Below are 18,147 nucleotides of genomic sequence, written 5' to 3'. Positions count from 1 at the left end.
CCATGCCTGTTGGCAGTATGCATGTGACCATAGGCAGGCCCCTTTATTAGTCAAGGACTACTACACTTAACTAAAAAAAAATAATTTAATACAGTGTCTTTGAATCAGTGATGTGTACTTAAAAGTTTTCTTAATCACAAAGAATTTTTGCATTGTGCTACAGTAACTAAACCTAAAAGACAAATTACTAGAGTGCCAAAATTAAATGAAAGGTAAATAAGAATTTTGATAGCCACTCAGACATGGTGCCCTGTCTGTATATGTCTTATACAGTTTGCCCTTAACCCAGTCCTCATCTTCATTCACCAGTAACTCCTTCATCATGTTATTGGTAATTTTTCCTTAGCAACTCTGCGTAAGCCTCACACGCCTCAGAGTCCTTGGTACTTTTCTTCCTTAACTCTAAAACTAATACTACCATCCTTCATCCTAGCTGCTTGCATTTAGCCTAAATATGCTTTGCATGACACCTTTCAAATACATCCTTTTCTATTCACTGAAGAACTTAAAACTAAGGCCACAACTTCAAAGTTGCCACTACAATACCCCTTTTTCCAATTTCTGCCTCACTGACATCCAGGAAGAAGACAGCTGCAATTCCTGCTCCACAGCCCATTCTGTTCCCCCATGGCTTTGCTTCCTCTATCACATAAAACACATACCATTTGTCTATACTCCCAAAGCACTTCACCATCTTCTGTCTCAGAATACCTTCCTGTCATTATCAAGTGGTAACTCTTACCCTTCCAGAGACCTGTGCTTTTCAAAACACAAACCACCTACTTTTCCCTATTCTGCCCACTTAAGGCTGAGTTGTTTCAGTGTACCATACCACTTTCAAAGCAAAGATATTATTTTGATATTTTCTATAATCCCTTTCCATTTATCTCCATCTATCTCATATCTTGCCCATGCCATAAATTTTCTGTACTGTATGTACTCCACTTGGCACACACAAGACAAGTGTCCATGAACTAACCGGTTTTTCCACTCTCCTAATTACACAAAATCTCACAACTGTTTCCAAGTGTTTCTCAAGATAAAAAGGTTTCCTTATGTCCTGGATGTGGGTAAAAGTTTATAGCAAATTGCCATCATCCCATGGACTTGAAATCTAATAATCTCAGCCCACAAAAATTCAAAGAGCCTGCAATTAATTCAGGTACCTGTTTGCAGATACAGATCTCCATTTGTTCTGATAATCCAGGCAGTGTCATCACTTAGAGCTACAAATACAGCCTGGGGTAAAGCCTCATACCAGTGCCTTTTTCCTTTTATAGTTACTTTTCCACAAGCAAAAGCTTTGTTAGTCTTCTGTTCAATCTTCCAGAGAAGAGTCCCTGTAAGAGAAGAAAAGAAAGAACATAATAGCACTCAGCAATTACTGCAACAGTCACAGGTGATGTGTCCCAGCTACACCTAAACTAATAGGAGGTGAAAAGCGAATCAATAGCATTAAACAGAAATGCAAGTTTAAAAAGCCCTTCCAATTTCTTTTTAAAAGCCAGACCAGAACAGCAACTGACTTCTAATATATAATAATATCTTAAAAAAAGAAAACCAAATGGAGCTCCAAACTTAACTGCTGGCTTTACCAGAAGAGTACACTGTCATATTAATTTCCTTTGAATGATTCCACAAAGCTGCATTTAATTCCATTTTGACATGCTGTGGTTAACATGCTCCCACATTAACACATCCATGGCAAACTGGGTATGCTAGAAACTTGCACAGATTCAGTGAAAAGCTGGGTGAATTGAAGGATAAAAAATGCAGAGGAACAACCTTTTTGCCCAGGCAATTTGAGCCACTAACAACTGCAGCCTGAAACTACCATGGGCAAATATGACACATGCCCATGCCCTTCACTTTTCTGCAGGGACACTGCTGGACCACTTTTAAGGGTAAGACACTGAGCTGGATGAAGCCACATTCACTACAAGTACTCTCAAATTGTTTTGGCTATAGCAAAGCTCAGCTACAGATCAAACATAATTTCTTTCTTCTTAAAACAGATAGCAAGTCTTCCCCTACAGACAGAAGGGAAGACTGACATGTGCTTTTAGAGATGACAGGGAAGAAAAGTAGTGGCAAGGCAGTAGACAAGGAAATTAAAATGGCTGAGAAACTTTGGATTTTCTCTCCAGTCCTGGAACAATCTGGAAGGCCAAAAGTGACGCAAGTTTATAACCAAAACCTGCTTAATTTTAATTCAACATAATCCTCATTCACAACCATCCAGAACAAATGCACATGCAAATGTACTAAAACTTCAAAGTTTTTTTCTTCAGCATTTATAAAGAAATCGAATCAACCAACCCACGCATACACAAAGCCAGTTCTACACTTACAAGAAAAAGAACTTTAAAATTGTGAATCACAGAACAGTTTGGGTGGGAAGGGATCTTAAAGATCATCTAGTTCCAACCCCCCTGCCAGGGCAGGGACACCTCTCACTTGACCAGATTGCTGAAGGCCTCACCCAGCCTGGCCTTGAACACTTCCAGGGAAGGAGCATCCACAGTTTCTCTGGGCAACCTCTTCCTGTGCCTCACCACCCTCACAGTCAAGAACTTCTATAGCTCTGCAACAAAAATCAAGGTTTTGTATAGACAAGGAGCTCTTCTCTGCCTACCACTAAACTGCTACTTCTGAAGTTCACTGTAACCAGGCAAAGAAATGCATGTTGAAAACCTCCCAAAATGCAATGTGAACCTGCTAGAAAGACAGCCACTAAAACTAGAACACGGGACGAAGAGGTCATGAAGATGCAGTCACATAACTGTGACTATATAAAAAAAAAAAAACAAACAAAAAGAAATCCAAACCAACATAATACTTTTACATGAAACAAGCCCTAAACAACCAAGTTTCTGGAAGTAATTGATTTGGAAAAAAAACAAACTAACTGCCTATGTGGAAATTACATACGCACTCAACTATATATGTAATCTCATAAAGATGACAAATTACACCTAATTAAATAATAACTGATACTAAAAAAAAAATCCACAAAAACCAACCAAAAAAACCCAAAAAACAAAGAAAATGCCCAAGTCTATCCAAGCTTTATATTTACAAGGCAACAGCAAAAGTGCAGCAGAAGCCAACCTACCTGAGGGGGAAACTGCCACTTGCTGGACTCCATCCTCAAACTTCTGCCAGCGCAGGCCGGCCGCAGGAAGGGCACTGCAGTACAGGCTGCCCCGGTAGTCCAGGCACCAAATGTATTTTTCTGAGACAACCAGGCTCAGGATGCCATAGCCAGGGCCAGAGTATCCCATCCAGCTCTCTGCAAACTAAAAACTGTAGAGTCAGAACAGTGTCAGGTGGCTTCAAAGTGCATAAGAAAATGAGTATATAAGAAGAGCAGCTCCCACGTTTTGATTTTAAAAAAGCTAAACTTAAGTACTTTAATCAATGAATAATTTTGCCTTGTGTAAAATAAAACTACATCTGTCACTGTTCTCTAAGGCTGTATGTGCACAGTGAGACTGCTTAAACAACAGATTTAGCAAAAAAATAAACCCCTCCACCCTGTCATCCAGCTCCAAAGAAGGAATATATAAACATGTACAGTCTGCCTGTAGTTCAGGAAATTATTCACTGTCTAGGAAGTGATGAGCAAAGAGAACAAAGCTGAAGGGCAGAGACAGCTGACTATCCAACTCTGGTACTCTCTTTATGGTAGAGGAGCCATGTCTTACGGAAATCTGGTTTACAGCCTGCTCTCTGAAATTTTGATTGCTTGCATGAGGTGAACTCAAGCACTGCATACATTACCAGGGGAGGTTTCTGAACATGACAGAGTGTAAGAATACCATAACCTGAAACAAAAATCTTCTGCACTTTGGGCTGCAGTTGTCAGTAGATAGGACACCATCAACTTATAACTCAACCTTTATGAATTAGTATTTGGTTGATCTCAATACAAGGCTGCTACAGATCCAAAAGAAACAATTCCCCCACCCTACAAGAACTGCATTTCCTTCTCAAGACTTCTGCTAAAAGTCACAGTGATTCTTTTGCAGATTTTACAATTAACTTTAGTACTTATTTTCTATAGTATCTATGAGGATTACCCACAAATAACTATGAAAGAAAGAGGGATAACAGAAGAAGGAAACTGTCAACATTTTAAACAGTACTAACTACTGCTGGCTAGGGGGCAAAGACTAATCCTTATTCTGAGTATTTAGAGGTAAATTAATCCTTAAGCAGAAGCCAGCCATGTGAGATAATTAGCATTAATTCTTCATGCAGTCAGCTGAATTTGGGAACAGCATCATGCAGAATTTGGACTACTGGAGATCCAAACAAGCAGTAGCCTTTGAGCGTGACTGGGTTTTACTGTTCACTCTTTAATGGATGAGTTTCTAACAGCATTTTTGTTGAGCTGGGAATAATACAGCCAGAACAGCTTCTCTGCATTGCAAGCACACATCACCCATTTTGAAGTCAGATACATCACATTTTTTAGGAGTTACAACAATACTGTTGTATTTTACTTGTGTATTGAATCAAGTAAAAAAAGTACTCTCCTAAAGACGTAAAGGAGAGTAATTGCAGGAATGTTTCTTTTGAAAAGCAGGAATTGCAGTAATTGCAGGAATGTTTCTTTTTGCTTCTTTTAAGGTTAAAGGTACTTTAATTAAACCAAAAAGAAATACCTGATCAGATTTTAACAGCACCATTTCATCTAGGCTTATCTTGGCTACATCCTGTGCACCAGGCACTGCACCAACTTCAGGCATGCTGGTCTCTGAGGATGAATATGGTAATCCATGTCCATAAATATCCTCTTCATCACTTGAGGCAGATTTTTCAGTCCTACTTTCATGAGTGTCTGCTACCCTTTCAGCAGTGCTAGTACTACATTTAGCTTTGATTGCACTTTCAAAATTCCACCCAGAAATGGAACAGTTATCTGAATGAACATTGTCAGAGATGTCACACTGGAGTGCAGAAGGGTCTGACAGAGCACTGTGGATTAGGGACAGCTGCTGTTTATCTTCCTCACCAGTTTCCTCACCAGTTTCCTCACTTTCCTTTGGTGTCAGAGATGTCTGGACACCAAGTATGCTGTCACATTCCAAAAACATCTGGTCTGTAAGGTCTGGATCTTCAGAAGATTTTTCAGTATCCTGCAGCTTCATTTTATCCAACTCTTCATCTATTTTACACAATGTAGGAAAATCCTGCTCCTCCTCCTCCTGGCTCAGCTTTCCAGGACAGTATTCATTGCTTGCAGAAACCACCCCACCATTACATTCACCACCAACAGTGCTTGTCAAGTCTTCTGTGAGCAGCAGAGGAGATGCAGATGTCAAAGGATCTGTAACAGCTGAAGTACCCATGCCACTGTCACTGTTTGGAAGTTTCTGTAAATCAGCCACATCTCCATTTTCTTCATTAATTAGTATATTTGCTGACTCAGGAGACTGCAGGACACTGAAAGTTTCTGAACCGTTATCTTCTTGCAAGATTGTATGGGACTCCATGCTGAACATACTTTCCTGATCTGGAGATCCAGTACTCAAATGATCAATGCTGCCACTCATTATGCTGGAAGTCATGGAAAAGGAGTCTGCATTCAAGGAATGTGGACTGTCACCAGAAAGCTGACGCTCATAAATGGGTGTGCCTTCCAGAGAACTGTGGTTTCTCCTTGTCCCACTTTCTGTTATCACACACACACAGGAAAAAGAAGGAGAAAAGTAGTATTAATAAAATCTACTAAATCCCAGTGCCAAGAAAGAAATTAAAATATTTTTAGAACTGGAAGAAGAACAAAGCTAAATCTAAATTTTAACAGTAATGATTTTTTTCAACTTTAACATTAAATGATACATACAAAACCAAAAAAATTCTTAATGCAGTAAACAACTAAAATAACTGAGTACTCACACTACTTCATGAAACTAAAGAGGACAGCTAAGAAAGACACTGCCAAATATTCTGAATAGGATGAATAGATACTACACAATTCCAACATAAAACTGGACATAGAGTCCACTGTGTGGTCCCATTAACAAATACATTAGATCTCAAAGCATGTTTACATAAAGCAAAACAAAAGGAATAAACTCCAAACAGATATAAAAAGACTTCATCAATTTATCACTTTTAAAGGAGATTTTCATCTTAAACAGAAATGGCTCACCACAACCCCTCAGCCATTTCAGAAGCACAACACCACACAACACAGGAAGCCTGCCCAACACAGACTCTTCCATGTAACGTGCTCTCACAACATGCAGTGTCAGGGAAATATCTGCTCCACCTACCCTGTTTCTTCTTTTTTTTCTTTTTCACCTTAATTGGCTTTACAATAAGTTCTTGATCAAAATCTTCAGAGCTGATGGTGCTGAAGCGTTGTGAAGAAAGCTGACCTTCCCTCTGAGCTTCTGGAAGTTGGTCTGCACACAGCAGAAAGCTCGAGCCACTGTCCACAGAGTTCACAGAGCTGCTCCTGCTCCGGGATTCACTCACTACAGAGCAGCCCCTTCTCCTGCCTTCACTGCTCAAGTCTCCCACTCTATCAAAGCTTTTCTCTGATAGTGTAGGAGTTTCCAGATCATCTTTCACTGAAGAAGAAGTGCCATTTTTATCACCAGTAACTGAAGGAGAAGTAACCATTTTTCTTTCTGTTTCCACTGAAGGGCTGGATGATACAGATGATACAACTGATGACGGGGTCAGCAATTTAGGACTTGTATCTGTTAAAGGATTTGACAATTTTGAATTCACATCTGAAATTGTCCAAGTGAAAAATAAAACTATAAATAGTTCAAGTATAAATACTAGCATCAAATGACCTGTAGGGGTATAATTTTGGATAGTATTCAATTAAAAGAATATTTATGAAAAAAAATTCTAAGCTAACAACATTTAAAAATAAATACCTGTGTGCATGCACACACACTATAAACTCCCTGCAAATTAATCTATAAGAAAGCACTTCCCCCAAACCCTGTATCAAACTTCTATTAGCAACATTCTGAATTTATGTTTATGTAAAAAGAATAGCACAGGTCTGCAGCTTGGAAGATCCAATTCTATCATACACTGAAGCACCAGCCTATACCTTTAACTTCTTCATTTAAACATGCAGTAGCTTGAAAAAAAATCAAGGAAAATTACCAGATAAATCACTGCAGTAATTAGCAGAAAATACACTTCTAAAGGCGCCTTTCAAACTATACTTGAAAGTTGAAAATAAAATAATAAACAACCTCTAGAAGTTTGTGAGTAAAGGCCTGCCTAAATGACTAAAGCTATTGCCAACATGCAATGACAAGAAAGTTAAATTCTCCACCACTAAATGAGCACATTTATTAGCATTTTGCTAAAACAAAGCTAAGATGGAGTATTTAAATGCATTAGTAGCCCCTTTTAAAGAGTTCTAGTAACATAAATGTTTAACTCAAATGGCAACAAGTATGAAACAGTCAAATTATTTTTGGAATTTTAGTGAGCATTCTTTGGATTTATTTGCCAATTCTTTCTTTTTCATTGCTAGGAAGGCTGAGATTTCCCCTGGAATATGGCTGGTGACAGGGGGCACAGAATCAACTGTGCTGATCCAGCTGTTGAGACTGATCCTAAAGGGATAACCATGATCAGGAATCCTGACTGCTTCAGCATCATGGTTCAGAATGAGCTCTCAAATGCACAGATTAGAGATGCCTCGTTAGGTTAATGCTGATCCACTCTCCAAAAAGGCAAGCATATTTAATTTCTTAATGCCCCCATTCTCACTGCAGCCAAGAGAGAAGCTCAGATAAGCAGATAAACCAGATCTCTAAATACAACCTATCAGAACAGATGAGTAACTCTACAGGACCTGGCAGGTTTTTGCAATAATCTGAAGTGATTTGTCTGTGGTTTGATGTGTTTCAGTTTTGCTGGTTTTGGCTTTTTGTTATCAAAAAAGTACAATAGGCACCGTGTTCCATGAGGTACACACTAATTTATAGATACTAAACTTACTTATTTCTACATAGTAAGCTTACTAATCTATACAAACCTATTGATGACACTCCTTCAGGTCTATTTGAAATTCTTATTATGTCTCTATCTCCCTTTAAGAGAAAAATCTCATTGTTGGTACAGGACACAGACACAATATCACCGTATCCTTCCAAGCCACCAATCAAAGCCTGTAAATAGTCAGCAGAGAAAGAAATAATTGGCATTAGATTAAGAGAGTGTTTGCACAACGTGGTACTCTTAACAAAAGTGTTCTCTGGATTTTAGTCAACAAAAACAGCACAGGCTAAAGATTTTTATCTTATCAAAAAAAGAAAACAGAAAAAAGAAACAGAAAAGAACTCTGATTCAGCTCCATTTTTATACTAATTGAAATTCCACAGATCCATTCTTTGTCCAACTAAAGGCAACTAAATATAACAATTTAAGCAATATACAATTTGGTGGCAGAAGACTGCCACAGTATGAATATTTAATATCATTTAGACAAAAATATACTAGCTTGTATCTGCATTCATATGCGTTTTTAAGACAACAAAATAGCTAACACTTAACTGTATACCAGATAAAAGGTAATACGTCTTATTTTCAGACACCAGCAGTGGTAGAAGAGAAGAATAAATAGTTCCAAGCACATTTTATAGGCCTAAAATATCTTTTTGCACTAATTCCTAGACTGTAGGTTTCTATATGTTTCACTAAGTATCAGAATTATTTATGATGTTAACACTTTAACTGAAAGCTTTAAATATATGTGATTTTCATAAACAACACACTGAGCTAGTTGGTGAGTATATCATTGCAATGACAACTTGAGAAGGGAGACAATAAATATTCTCTTGTTTGTTTTAAATAGGGATTTAAATCACAGCCATAGAATGTATAACCAAAACAGAGTCTCATGGCATAGCAAGAACAAAAATAAGGAAGAAATAAAATATGCAGCCACAAGATTATCTACCTGGTTCACAGTGTCCAGTAAATAGATGCTGTATTCATTCCAGGTCAGCACCCATCCTTCTTGGAAAAAGCATGACACAAGCCCAAGGTGTTTCTCTGGAGAGCTGTAACTTCCTCTGTCAGGTGGTTCTAAACGAGGATACAGTTCAAAAGTTTTTATTCCTCCAGCAAATACATCTTTCAATATGAATGTGGCCTGAACAGTCCCATGAACATCAGACTTCCACAGACGAAGCCCAGGTCTGGCAGCAAATAGTGTCAAGTCACTCTGTTTACACAGGCCAGGTATAAAACATGCTCCAAATTTGCCAGTGCTAAAATGCAAAAGAATTTATTTTAAAAGCTATATACTCAACTTTGAAACAGTTTAAAAATTAAAGGCACAAATTCACAAATTATCAAAAGTCTTTGATTAAAATATTCAGTCAAACATCTGAAGTACAAATTTACTGACAGTAAGACATGAGCAGTAATTCCAAATAGCAAGTTTCCCCTCAGCTTTGGATGTCAGACACTACATCAACAAAGCAAGTTAAATGACTCCTCCTAATAAGCTTCATAGCTTTAATGCCACTCTGCCCATCTCAAAAAGATCCTACTATGCACTCTTCCTTCCCCCAGAATTCACAAAAAACAAGCAAAACTACAAACTAATGCTAAGGAACTGGCAGCCTTTGCTTGCAAGAAGCACAGAACAGACCCCAGCTGTTAAACCCTTCATTTCACAGAAACACCATTACTATCATCCAAGAAAACCCTTCCATAGAAGATGGACCTTGGTATTCCTCTTACTACTCACAGCCCTGAAAGATACATCATAAACCCTCTTTCAAGGGTAAATTTCCTCTCATTAGAGACAGAGTCAGTCATGCTGTTCCATGACTGGGTTCCCTCCTCCTTACTTGAGAGGGATTACGTAAGAGATGTCAAAGCCACACAAGAGGTTCCTAGTCTTCAACTCAAATTTAAGTGCTTACTATACATTCTCCCTATTAACTCACTTCAGTGTATAAGAAAAACAGGGATGATGACTTGCTTTTTGCATTAAATATTACATCACCCATTAGACAGACTTGACTACAATGCTTGCTCACTGCACAGTAAACAAAGAGGGACTGCAGAGGAAGTTTGGCACTGTTTTCAATTTAAAAAATGAGAAAACATCTTAAATATTTTTGCCTAATAGTGCCTTGAAAATATGATCGTGACATACTTGCAACCACATACTCTCTAAATAGGTATAATTGTCATTTCATGTTCAATCCCACACAGCTATGGTAACTAGCTTTTTATGAGCAGACTGCTGTGTTGTATTAATTTTACTGCCTAGATCACTCTGTCTGTAATTCACTTGCAAGAATTAATAGATGAGCCTGCATCAGGATTTTATGAGGGTTACTTTTTTCTGGGCTGTGTTCCAACTTGGTTGACGGATTTCTCTTCTGTGTAAAAAAGCAGAGTCCGCTGTAAAGTAGAGACAAGCAGCACCTTCTGGTTGTAATCCAACTGGACAATCGAAGAGGGCTCTTCCAATACAAGGCTGGAGTTGCAAATACCCTGTGTCAGACACACGCACAATTCACAAGAGTCAAACCTTCCTAAAAATGCAAGGTGGTAACTAACACTTCAAAGAAATTTATGAGCCCAAGAGAAAAAAAGAAAACAAACAAAAAGCTTTTGAACTCCTGTTGCATGAAATTCACGAAATGAATATGGAGTTAATTTATGTAGGCAAGAGGAGAATTAGGTTGTGTGTGACACAGTATGAAATGTAGCTTCTCTTGGAATGCTACCTAATACACTGCTCTTGAAATCAACAGAAACTTTAGGAACTTTAGGACACATTTTCTTCCTTCTTCCCCACTGCCAGCTCATGCCTCACTGAGACAATCATTACTTTTGGTGATTTCTGTCAAACCAAATTGAGGGACAGATCAGGAGGGACAAATCAGGACAAATGACGTTTAAACTTTTCTCCCATTTAAAAACTTAAGTCAGTATTAAATTTGTTGACATCTCAGGTCTGTATTAACTAACAAGATGTGAGAAAAACTCCATTTACTGGAATTTAACATACCAGTCAGCCAACAGCACCCAAATGTTACTTTTGTTCTACACTCTAGACTAAGATGCTGAACAATTCTGAGAGAAGTACTTCACCAAAAGGGCCACATCAGCCAAAAATACCCCTTCCAAACAAAAAAGAAAGTACTGGCCAAAAGCTGAAGAAAGATTTGATAGTTATTTCATGAAAAATGAGAAGAATCACTACTTCTTTTAAAATGCATTACTTTTTTAAAATGATAAGACAGTTCTGAAAGATATCCAATGGTTGCCTTGCTGGGTGTGCAGACACTGGGCCAAGTGTACACCAATAAAGCCATCCAACTAAACCCATAACACTGAGCAATTAAGTAACTGCTAAATATTTAAACACACAAGCATCCTTTCAGAAAGTGCAAATGTGAATTAAGGTCCCTATAACAAATGCTCACCTGGTCTAGGTCTAGTGCAGAGTAGACAATCTTTCCTTTGTCATCTCCAGAGAATAATTTCATGCCATTGGGACTCCAAGCTAAAGCTGTAATGCTACTTTTGTGGATGCCAGCAACATCAAATCTGCGAAGCTGTGAAACAATAACAAAGCAACAGGAAAATGAGCTGAAGAGAAAATGGATGCACAAAGCCTATTCAGTGACTCCTGACTGATTTAACTGGAGATCAAGCACAAAAGTGCAGGTCCTTCTGAAGTTTATTTAGCACAGAAAACCCCCCTCCACCAAAGAGATCAGCCAATCATTACACATGAGAAATCTCTCAGAAACATATTTGATTAAATACAGCTTTTGTAATGCAAAGCATGCTTTAATATTATTGTTTTATAAGCTTAACATATGAAGCCTAAAACATATTTTACTTGCAAGAAGTAAAATATGTTTTATACCTTAAGAGTTACACCCAGCCAGTCTTGCCTCTTTCAACAGGCAAGACTGGCTGGGTGTAACTTTTACAAAGCATCACGGTAACACTGTACTAGAACTGGCCACACTAGAGCTCTCAGAGATTTAAGCAAATGAAAATATTTACCTGTTTGTTCCTTCCAGGTAATGAAGACACAAGCTGGAAAACTGCAACCCGACCTGAGGCTGTACCAACAGCAACCAGATCATCAAAACAACTCAACAGCTTTACAAAAGTTATAGATTCACACCTCCCCTGTTGAAACAAACCATACAAAGAACTCAAAGTTAATGAGACACCAACAGAGAACTCAATTCTGACCAATCAGCTTCATTGGAAGACAACAGTAAAAGTTAGTATTTACCTCAAAATTATATTTTTTCATCTGGTTTATATGTCTGCAGTAGAGATAAAGCATTCCAATGCTGCTCCCCACAGCAATGTAGTCTCCATTGGTATCAAGTGCTGTCAGGTAAACCACGATGGAGCGAAAGCCTTTCTGGATCTTTGTAGGAATGGCATTGAGGAGATAATACAAGGGGCAAAATTCCTTAAATATAACTGGTGAAGCCACAGATGCCATAGCAAGGATTTGCATCAGCAATTTTAAGGCTGAAATACATACATCTACATGACTACATAAGGAAATCTGAAAGACAAAAGCAAAAGACGTGTCATTGACTTGTGTGGAGAGAGTAAAAGGGTAACAGCCACAATCTAGCAAAAAAGAAGAAAAAATTCTCAGATTTTGCTTTGCATAAAGAAAAAGCAAGTTAAACTCTAGTAGTGAATGTAACCTATTCTTAGAAGAAACTTTTTTTTTACCCAAAAGTGTATTCCTTAAGTTCAGCTAACATATAAAGATGTATAGTAACCACTAAATATGGGATAACCACTTTTTCTTGCATCTGTAAATCTGTCAAAGTTGAGTTGGAATGCAGCGTTTCTTTTCATCTTCCTAGTGAAAAAATCATAAGGACTCTGACACTGAACAATCTATGTGATGTATTTCTTCATCTTTCTGCAGCCTCTACCCTCAATCCAACCAGTGCCCAAGAGCCTGGGATATTACAGGGTTGCAAGACAGAAACAACAGACTAACATTTGTGCTCCACTCCTTAATTCCCCTCAGCCCAAGAAAAAACACAGCTGAGAAGTAGTTCAGCTAGAGCTACATCTGCTATACATTCAAATAGCAACCAAAAATTAGAATAATATGGGAAGAAAAGAGTGAGTAAAAACTTAAAAACTCCTATTTTGACAGACACAGGAAAATATCCATGTAGCAACTGAATTTAGAAAGATAAGGAGCAAACAAGAAAAAAGTACCATATGTCCAGGTTTCCTTTTATGGATAAGAAAATAATTTCATGCTGGTGAGCAATACTGTAAATATACTTAGGGAAGAATATCTACAAAGAGTCTGTTTGCCTCCTCCAAGAAAAACAACAGTCAGAGCTCATCACAGCAATAACATACTGGCACCTTCAGAAAAAGCTGATCAGGAGGAACATAAAAATATTTAAAATATTTGTTTAAACCCAGTAATTTTTCTCAGCACTACAGCCTTGAGAAGAACATTTTGCAGCAGTAGTTGCTGCTTCTCCTCATGGGTGACTTTGAAACATGGAAAAGAAAAGAAGCCTTCACTTCTCAAGTTTTATTTTGCTTTGAACGAGTGCAGTTAACAGAATGCCTTGCAGTTTTCCAACACAAGAATTTTGGGTATCTGTAGATAGGAAAGTTTTTTATGGTTGTTTAAGATCTTAACAGTGAAGATTTTCTTTAGCTTCAGCACAGTTAGAACTTCCTCAGAGAAATAAAAAAAGGAGATCTGCCAATTGAAGTTAGAAATGCTTCCAAATGCTCACAATTATTCTGCGAACTGCTCCTATTGCAATTTGTGATATATCCTATTGTGCCTTGTTTTTAATTCTCTAAGGATGGAAAATGTTTATTGTTTGGCAGCTTCATACATTGCTTGCAGTGTGTATCAACTAAACTAGAAAAAAAAAAAAGAAAGTTGTTCTAGTTTAATATCTCCATTACTGTGAAAGACTCTGGTGCCTCAGTTCTCCAACTATTCCACTTATTGAGCAAGAGCATTCAGCACATACACTTTGGGCCCTGCAACACTCGCTGCCAATACAAAATTGCACTAAGGCCAAAGGGACTGTTTGCAGGACATTGCCCATGCATTTCATAGACAAGACCACAGGAATAAAAACTGGTTATTTGGCTTATATTTTATCTGCTACAAAAACTGCCAATAGCTACACTAGCACCAATTGTTAGAAGTTCCTAATTGTGGTATATTTTACTGCTTGCTAGAGTTTAGAAATTAATTCCACTTTCCTGCAATGTTTACAACCTGTCATGATGTATTTCATGAAATATCAAGACCAGCTGATACATGTGTCCAAACTATTTCTGAATGAAGAGTTCCTTTCAGAGATGTTTACTAAGTTAACAGATAACCTTAGCCCATCATGACACTTCCACAATATTTTCACAAACCATTGATTTCCTATCCTGTATTTTAAGTCTCCTACCCCTTCCTTCAGCATTTTCTGCTTTCTATCTACAGTCAACTAAATATAAAAAGAATCCACTATTAAAGTCTCATTGGCTGTTCTAAATGTGCTGTTCTGCCACTTTAGTAACTTTACTAGCATATGGTCTTTTTTTCTTTTCCCTAATAAAATAAAACCCAGTCTTTGTCCTGAGTCTCATGTTTTCTAATCTTCCTCTGTCTAACCTCAACTTCTACCACTACCCAGCCACTGCCTCATAAATCTGACATATTTTGGGTTTTAAGTCTCCTTTGTGACTCTTGCGATTTACATCTGTCAGTATCCAAAGCTGCTCTCACACTCCTCAGTTACTAGAGGGCTTTCCAAGCCCTCAGAATTCATCCTCTTTCTTAGTCTTCACCACTAATTCTTCCAGCTCAACTAAACCATTAAAAACAGAGTAACTGATTACCAGCCATGGAAATACGCAAATTTTTATTATCCAGAAAAATACTTTTCCTCATTCCTCCACAATAACCCTATCTGCTACCTGATGCATATTTTGGAAATTTACATTTAATTTTTAAAAAGAGAAAAAAAGAAAGTTTGACAGGGGTTTTTCTTCCTACATACAAAAAACCATAGGAGGAATTACTTCTTGTCACATACTAAGTTAAGTTTGAAAACTCTGCTGTTAGGTAAGGGCTCTCTTAATAAAATTTATATACAATCTCTGATGGCAAAGTAATAAAAAAAGAATTAAGATTTTGTTCTGTATAACCCATTAACCCTGTACAATCAAAACAAAGGAAAACTTATCAATGAACTATAATTTCTTGACATTGCACACAAATTAGTTTCATCTTGAGCTGTTTACAGACTAACAAAACACTTCTATTGATTGTGTAAAAACACGTAAGTGAAAACTCAAAACCATACTTTTATTAAAAATACTACTAATATTAGGTAATTTTATCTACACTAGCCAAATATATAAGGGACTAGAACATCTCCCATACGGCCTATACATTCAAAACAGCTGGACAAATGCCACAATTCTCTGCTTTTGAGCCTAAAGTCTTTAATATCCCTCCAATGACAGCTGTGTATCACATGTAGTCTGTAACAGCTTTAGGATTAATTGTTATCTGTTTTTCCTACCTCATTAATCAAAGGCAAACAGCAGATATAATCTATTTTCTCAGGCAGATTTTGGAAGTGGATGCATATGTTCAGTCTGTGTCAGCCCCAGTTATTCTGAAGCACACAACAGTCATATAGGGCAAAGCAGCTGGTGCTAAGCATCTGTCCTGCAGAGATAGAGTGGAGAAAAATACCACATCAAAACCAATCACCAGAGTCCTTCCTTCTCAACTCTCAGACTTCACAAGTTCTTAAATACTGCATTCAAGGTCATGCTTTGAAAAGTAGGGTTTTTTAAATTTTTTTCCCCCCTGGTCTTAGAAACAGGAATAAGGCTCAGTGCTGCCTAACAGAGCCAACTAAAGAGAGAGATAATCCTGTGCTTCAGCAGACAGGCAGCGCCCAAAGGTTCAGTGCCAGGATATGCCACAGACTGACTGCAGGAAACTAAAGCTGTCACTGCATCTCTCTGAGCCCAAGGGTCCTGTGTGTACTAGAGGGACAACAGCCTCATTTTTTAAAAACCTTTGACATTAAAACTTAAAAGTAAGTTCTTCGGAGCACAGACAAACTCCCATATGACCACAGCTGAACACAACACTCTCTGTTCTCAGCTAGATCTTGCCAACTAAAGAGAAAAGCAGTTTTCTTTTCTAATACTTCTCCCACATTCAGCCCCAGAGCAGGCTACCCCACTGTCACATCTCCAGAGCTTTTCACAGCACAATGCTGCAGAGCAGAGAACCCAAACCCTGCCAAAGGACTTCTGCTTCACGTGTCCTGCACACAGGTCACGGTTACCTGATTAACACACACTTGGCTTTACACAATTCATTACATGTTTGCATTTTTTGGCTGTAAGAAACAAAGCTCACTCTGAAATTTTAAAAGTTTAATAAGGGATAAAAGGGACAATATCCAGCACTGGGGTGTTTGGCAATATGCCAAAAACACACAATTAGCTTAAAACAGTGTTTTTACATACTGTTACATTACAGGGGATACATAAATACTCATAAGAGTTTACACATATTCAAACATTCCTGTGAGTTTAGGAACTCTTTTGCTTTGCTTTAACCTTTAATTTGTCTGCATGCCATCTTGTAGATTAAATCAATATATTTTATTTCTTCTTGAGGCTCCATTCTGTTGTTTTGACACTTCCTAATAACCAGAGAGTCAGTAGCAAACTTTTTCTCTTGGTGTCCTGGTTCTTGTCACTGTTATCTTATCATTCAGGTAAGATGGTCCACAAATGTGAAAACCACATAGCTATTTCACACCATTATCTGAGCTAGTTACACAAATAAAAGCATTTTAACATTATACAGCTTTTCTTTTAATATTATGCTAAGGCCTAAGATATATATTGATCACACTATTATTTATATAAGCTATATGGTACATACATAAATTGACAGGTTATATTATATCAAAAAAGCAGTTAAAAGGAATTACCAATTGTACTATATCAGAATCTTTGTGATCAATAAGAACTTGCAAAAGCTAATACATAAATGCAAAAGCCAATAACTACATTTGTCATTTATAACACAGCTCAAATTATGTTTGGTTTTTTTCCTCTGTGACATAATAAAAAATAAATAACAAAACAAAACAGAAAATCTAGATGAACGATGCGGAAAGGGTAGAAAAGGGGAACCTACAATCACTGCACATCCTTATAGAGATGGGAAAATTCAGCTGATGGTCTTGTGACACCCTATGAGACTTCCACAGAATCCTGGGATGGTTTGGGTTAGAAGGGACCCTAAAGACCATCCAGTCCCAACCCTCCTACCATGGGCAGGGACACCTTCCACCAGCCCAGGCTGCTCTGAGCTCCCTCCAAGCTCGCCATGAACACTTCCAAGCATGGAGTACCCATAGCTTCTCCGGGCAACCTGCTTCAGCGCCTCGCTACTGTCACGGCGAAGAATTTATTCCTAATCTAACATAAACCCGCCCTTCTTCCACTGTGAAGCCATTCCCCCTTGTCTTAACCGCCCCCCCCCTCCTCAACTTAAACATATTTTATTGAAACACACTCAGATGTTTCAAACCGCTCCTTCCCGCACCTGTGTGGCTGCAGCCCCTGCCAGAGGAGGACAGAGCCCGTGGCTCCCAGCCGGACACCCAGGGGGCTGCCTCGCCTTCCCGCCGGCTTTACCTCGGCTTATGCCGGATTTACCGCCCAGACACAGAGCCCCGGCAAGGGGAGGGCGACGCAGCCCCCCCGGGTAACGCAGCCCTCCCGGGTAACGCAGCCCCTCCGGGTAACGCAGCCGCCGAGCCCCGGCCGGAGCCCGCCCCGAGCCCCCTCACCGCGCGCTGCCCGGGAGCGCCGCCCGCAACAGGCGCCCGCAGGCGGCAGGCCCCGCTGGCAGCGCCTGGGGAGGGCAGCGAGACCGGGCCGGCCCTGAGGGGTCCCTCCGGCTCCGCGGGGACGCGGCTGCACTCACCGCTCCGGGGCGCGGGCTGCGGCTCAGGGAGGACGGCAGGGAGCGGCGGCGCCGAGCCCCGAGGCGGCGGAGCAGCGGCGGCCCGGGTGCCTGCGCCGCTCGGGGGCCGGGCTGGG

The 18,147-nt window shown here is 39.1% G+C and overlaps 1 protein-coding gene across 5 annotated transcripts in view; it reads right to left on the bottom strand.

Annotated features, from left to right (window-relative positions):
* The window catches only part of TECPR2 (tectonin beta-propeller repeat containing 2), a 43,319-nt gene extending 25,176 nt beyond the window's left edge, over positions 1–18,143 (bottom strand). For 2 of the 5 annotated variants that reach the window (XR_004060753.1, XM_030948930.1), the window contains exons 1-12: positions 18,032–18,143; positions 15,588–15,736; positions 12,278–12,562; positions 12,040–12,168; positions 11,448–11,579; positions 10,352–10,509; positions 8,954–9,266; positions 8,030–8,162; positions 6,288–6,719; positions 4,671–5,680; positions 3,116–3,299; positions 1,167–1,340 (exon numbers count right to left, since the gene is read on the bottom strand). Coding sequence is in view for 4 of the 5 variants with exons in the window: in XM_030948930.1 (XP_030804790.1) it covers positions 1,167–1,340; positions 3,116–3,299; positions 4,671–5,680; positions 6,288–6,719; positions 8,030–8,162; positions 8,954–9,266; positions 10,352–10,509; positions 11,448–11,579; positions 12,040–12,168; positions 12,278–12,511 (2,899 nt within the window). In the remaining variant the exon portion in view is untranslated. Of the gene's footprint in view, positions 1–1,166; positions 1,341–3,115; positions 3,300–4,670; positions 5,681–6,287; positions 6,720–8,029; positions 8,163–8,953; positions 9,267–10,351; positions 10,510–11,447; positions 11,580–12,039; positions 12,169–12,277; positions 12,563–15,587; positions 15,737–17,647; positions 17,811–17,894; positions 17,914–18,031 lie in introns of those variants that run through there. The other 3 variants (XM_030948932.1, XM_030948931.1, XM_030948933.1) reach the window with 3 other exon arrangements.
* Positions 18,144–18,147: the final 4 nt, after the last annotated feature.

Source organism: Camarhynchus parvulus, chromosome 5 (genome assembly GCF_901933205.1).
Source record: "Camarhynchus parvulus chromosome 5, STF_HiC, whole genome shotgun sequence".
In the NCBI taxonomy this organism is placed as follows: Eukaryota; Metazoa; Chordata; class Aves; order Passeriformes; family Thraupidae; genus Camarhynchus; species Camarhynchus parvulus.
The sequence above is the reverse complement of the archived record's forward strand: the minus strand, read 5'-3'. Positions and strand labels throughout refer to the sequence as shown.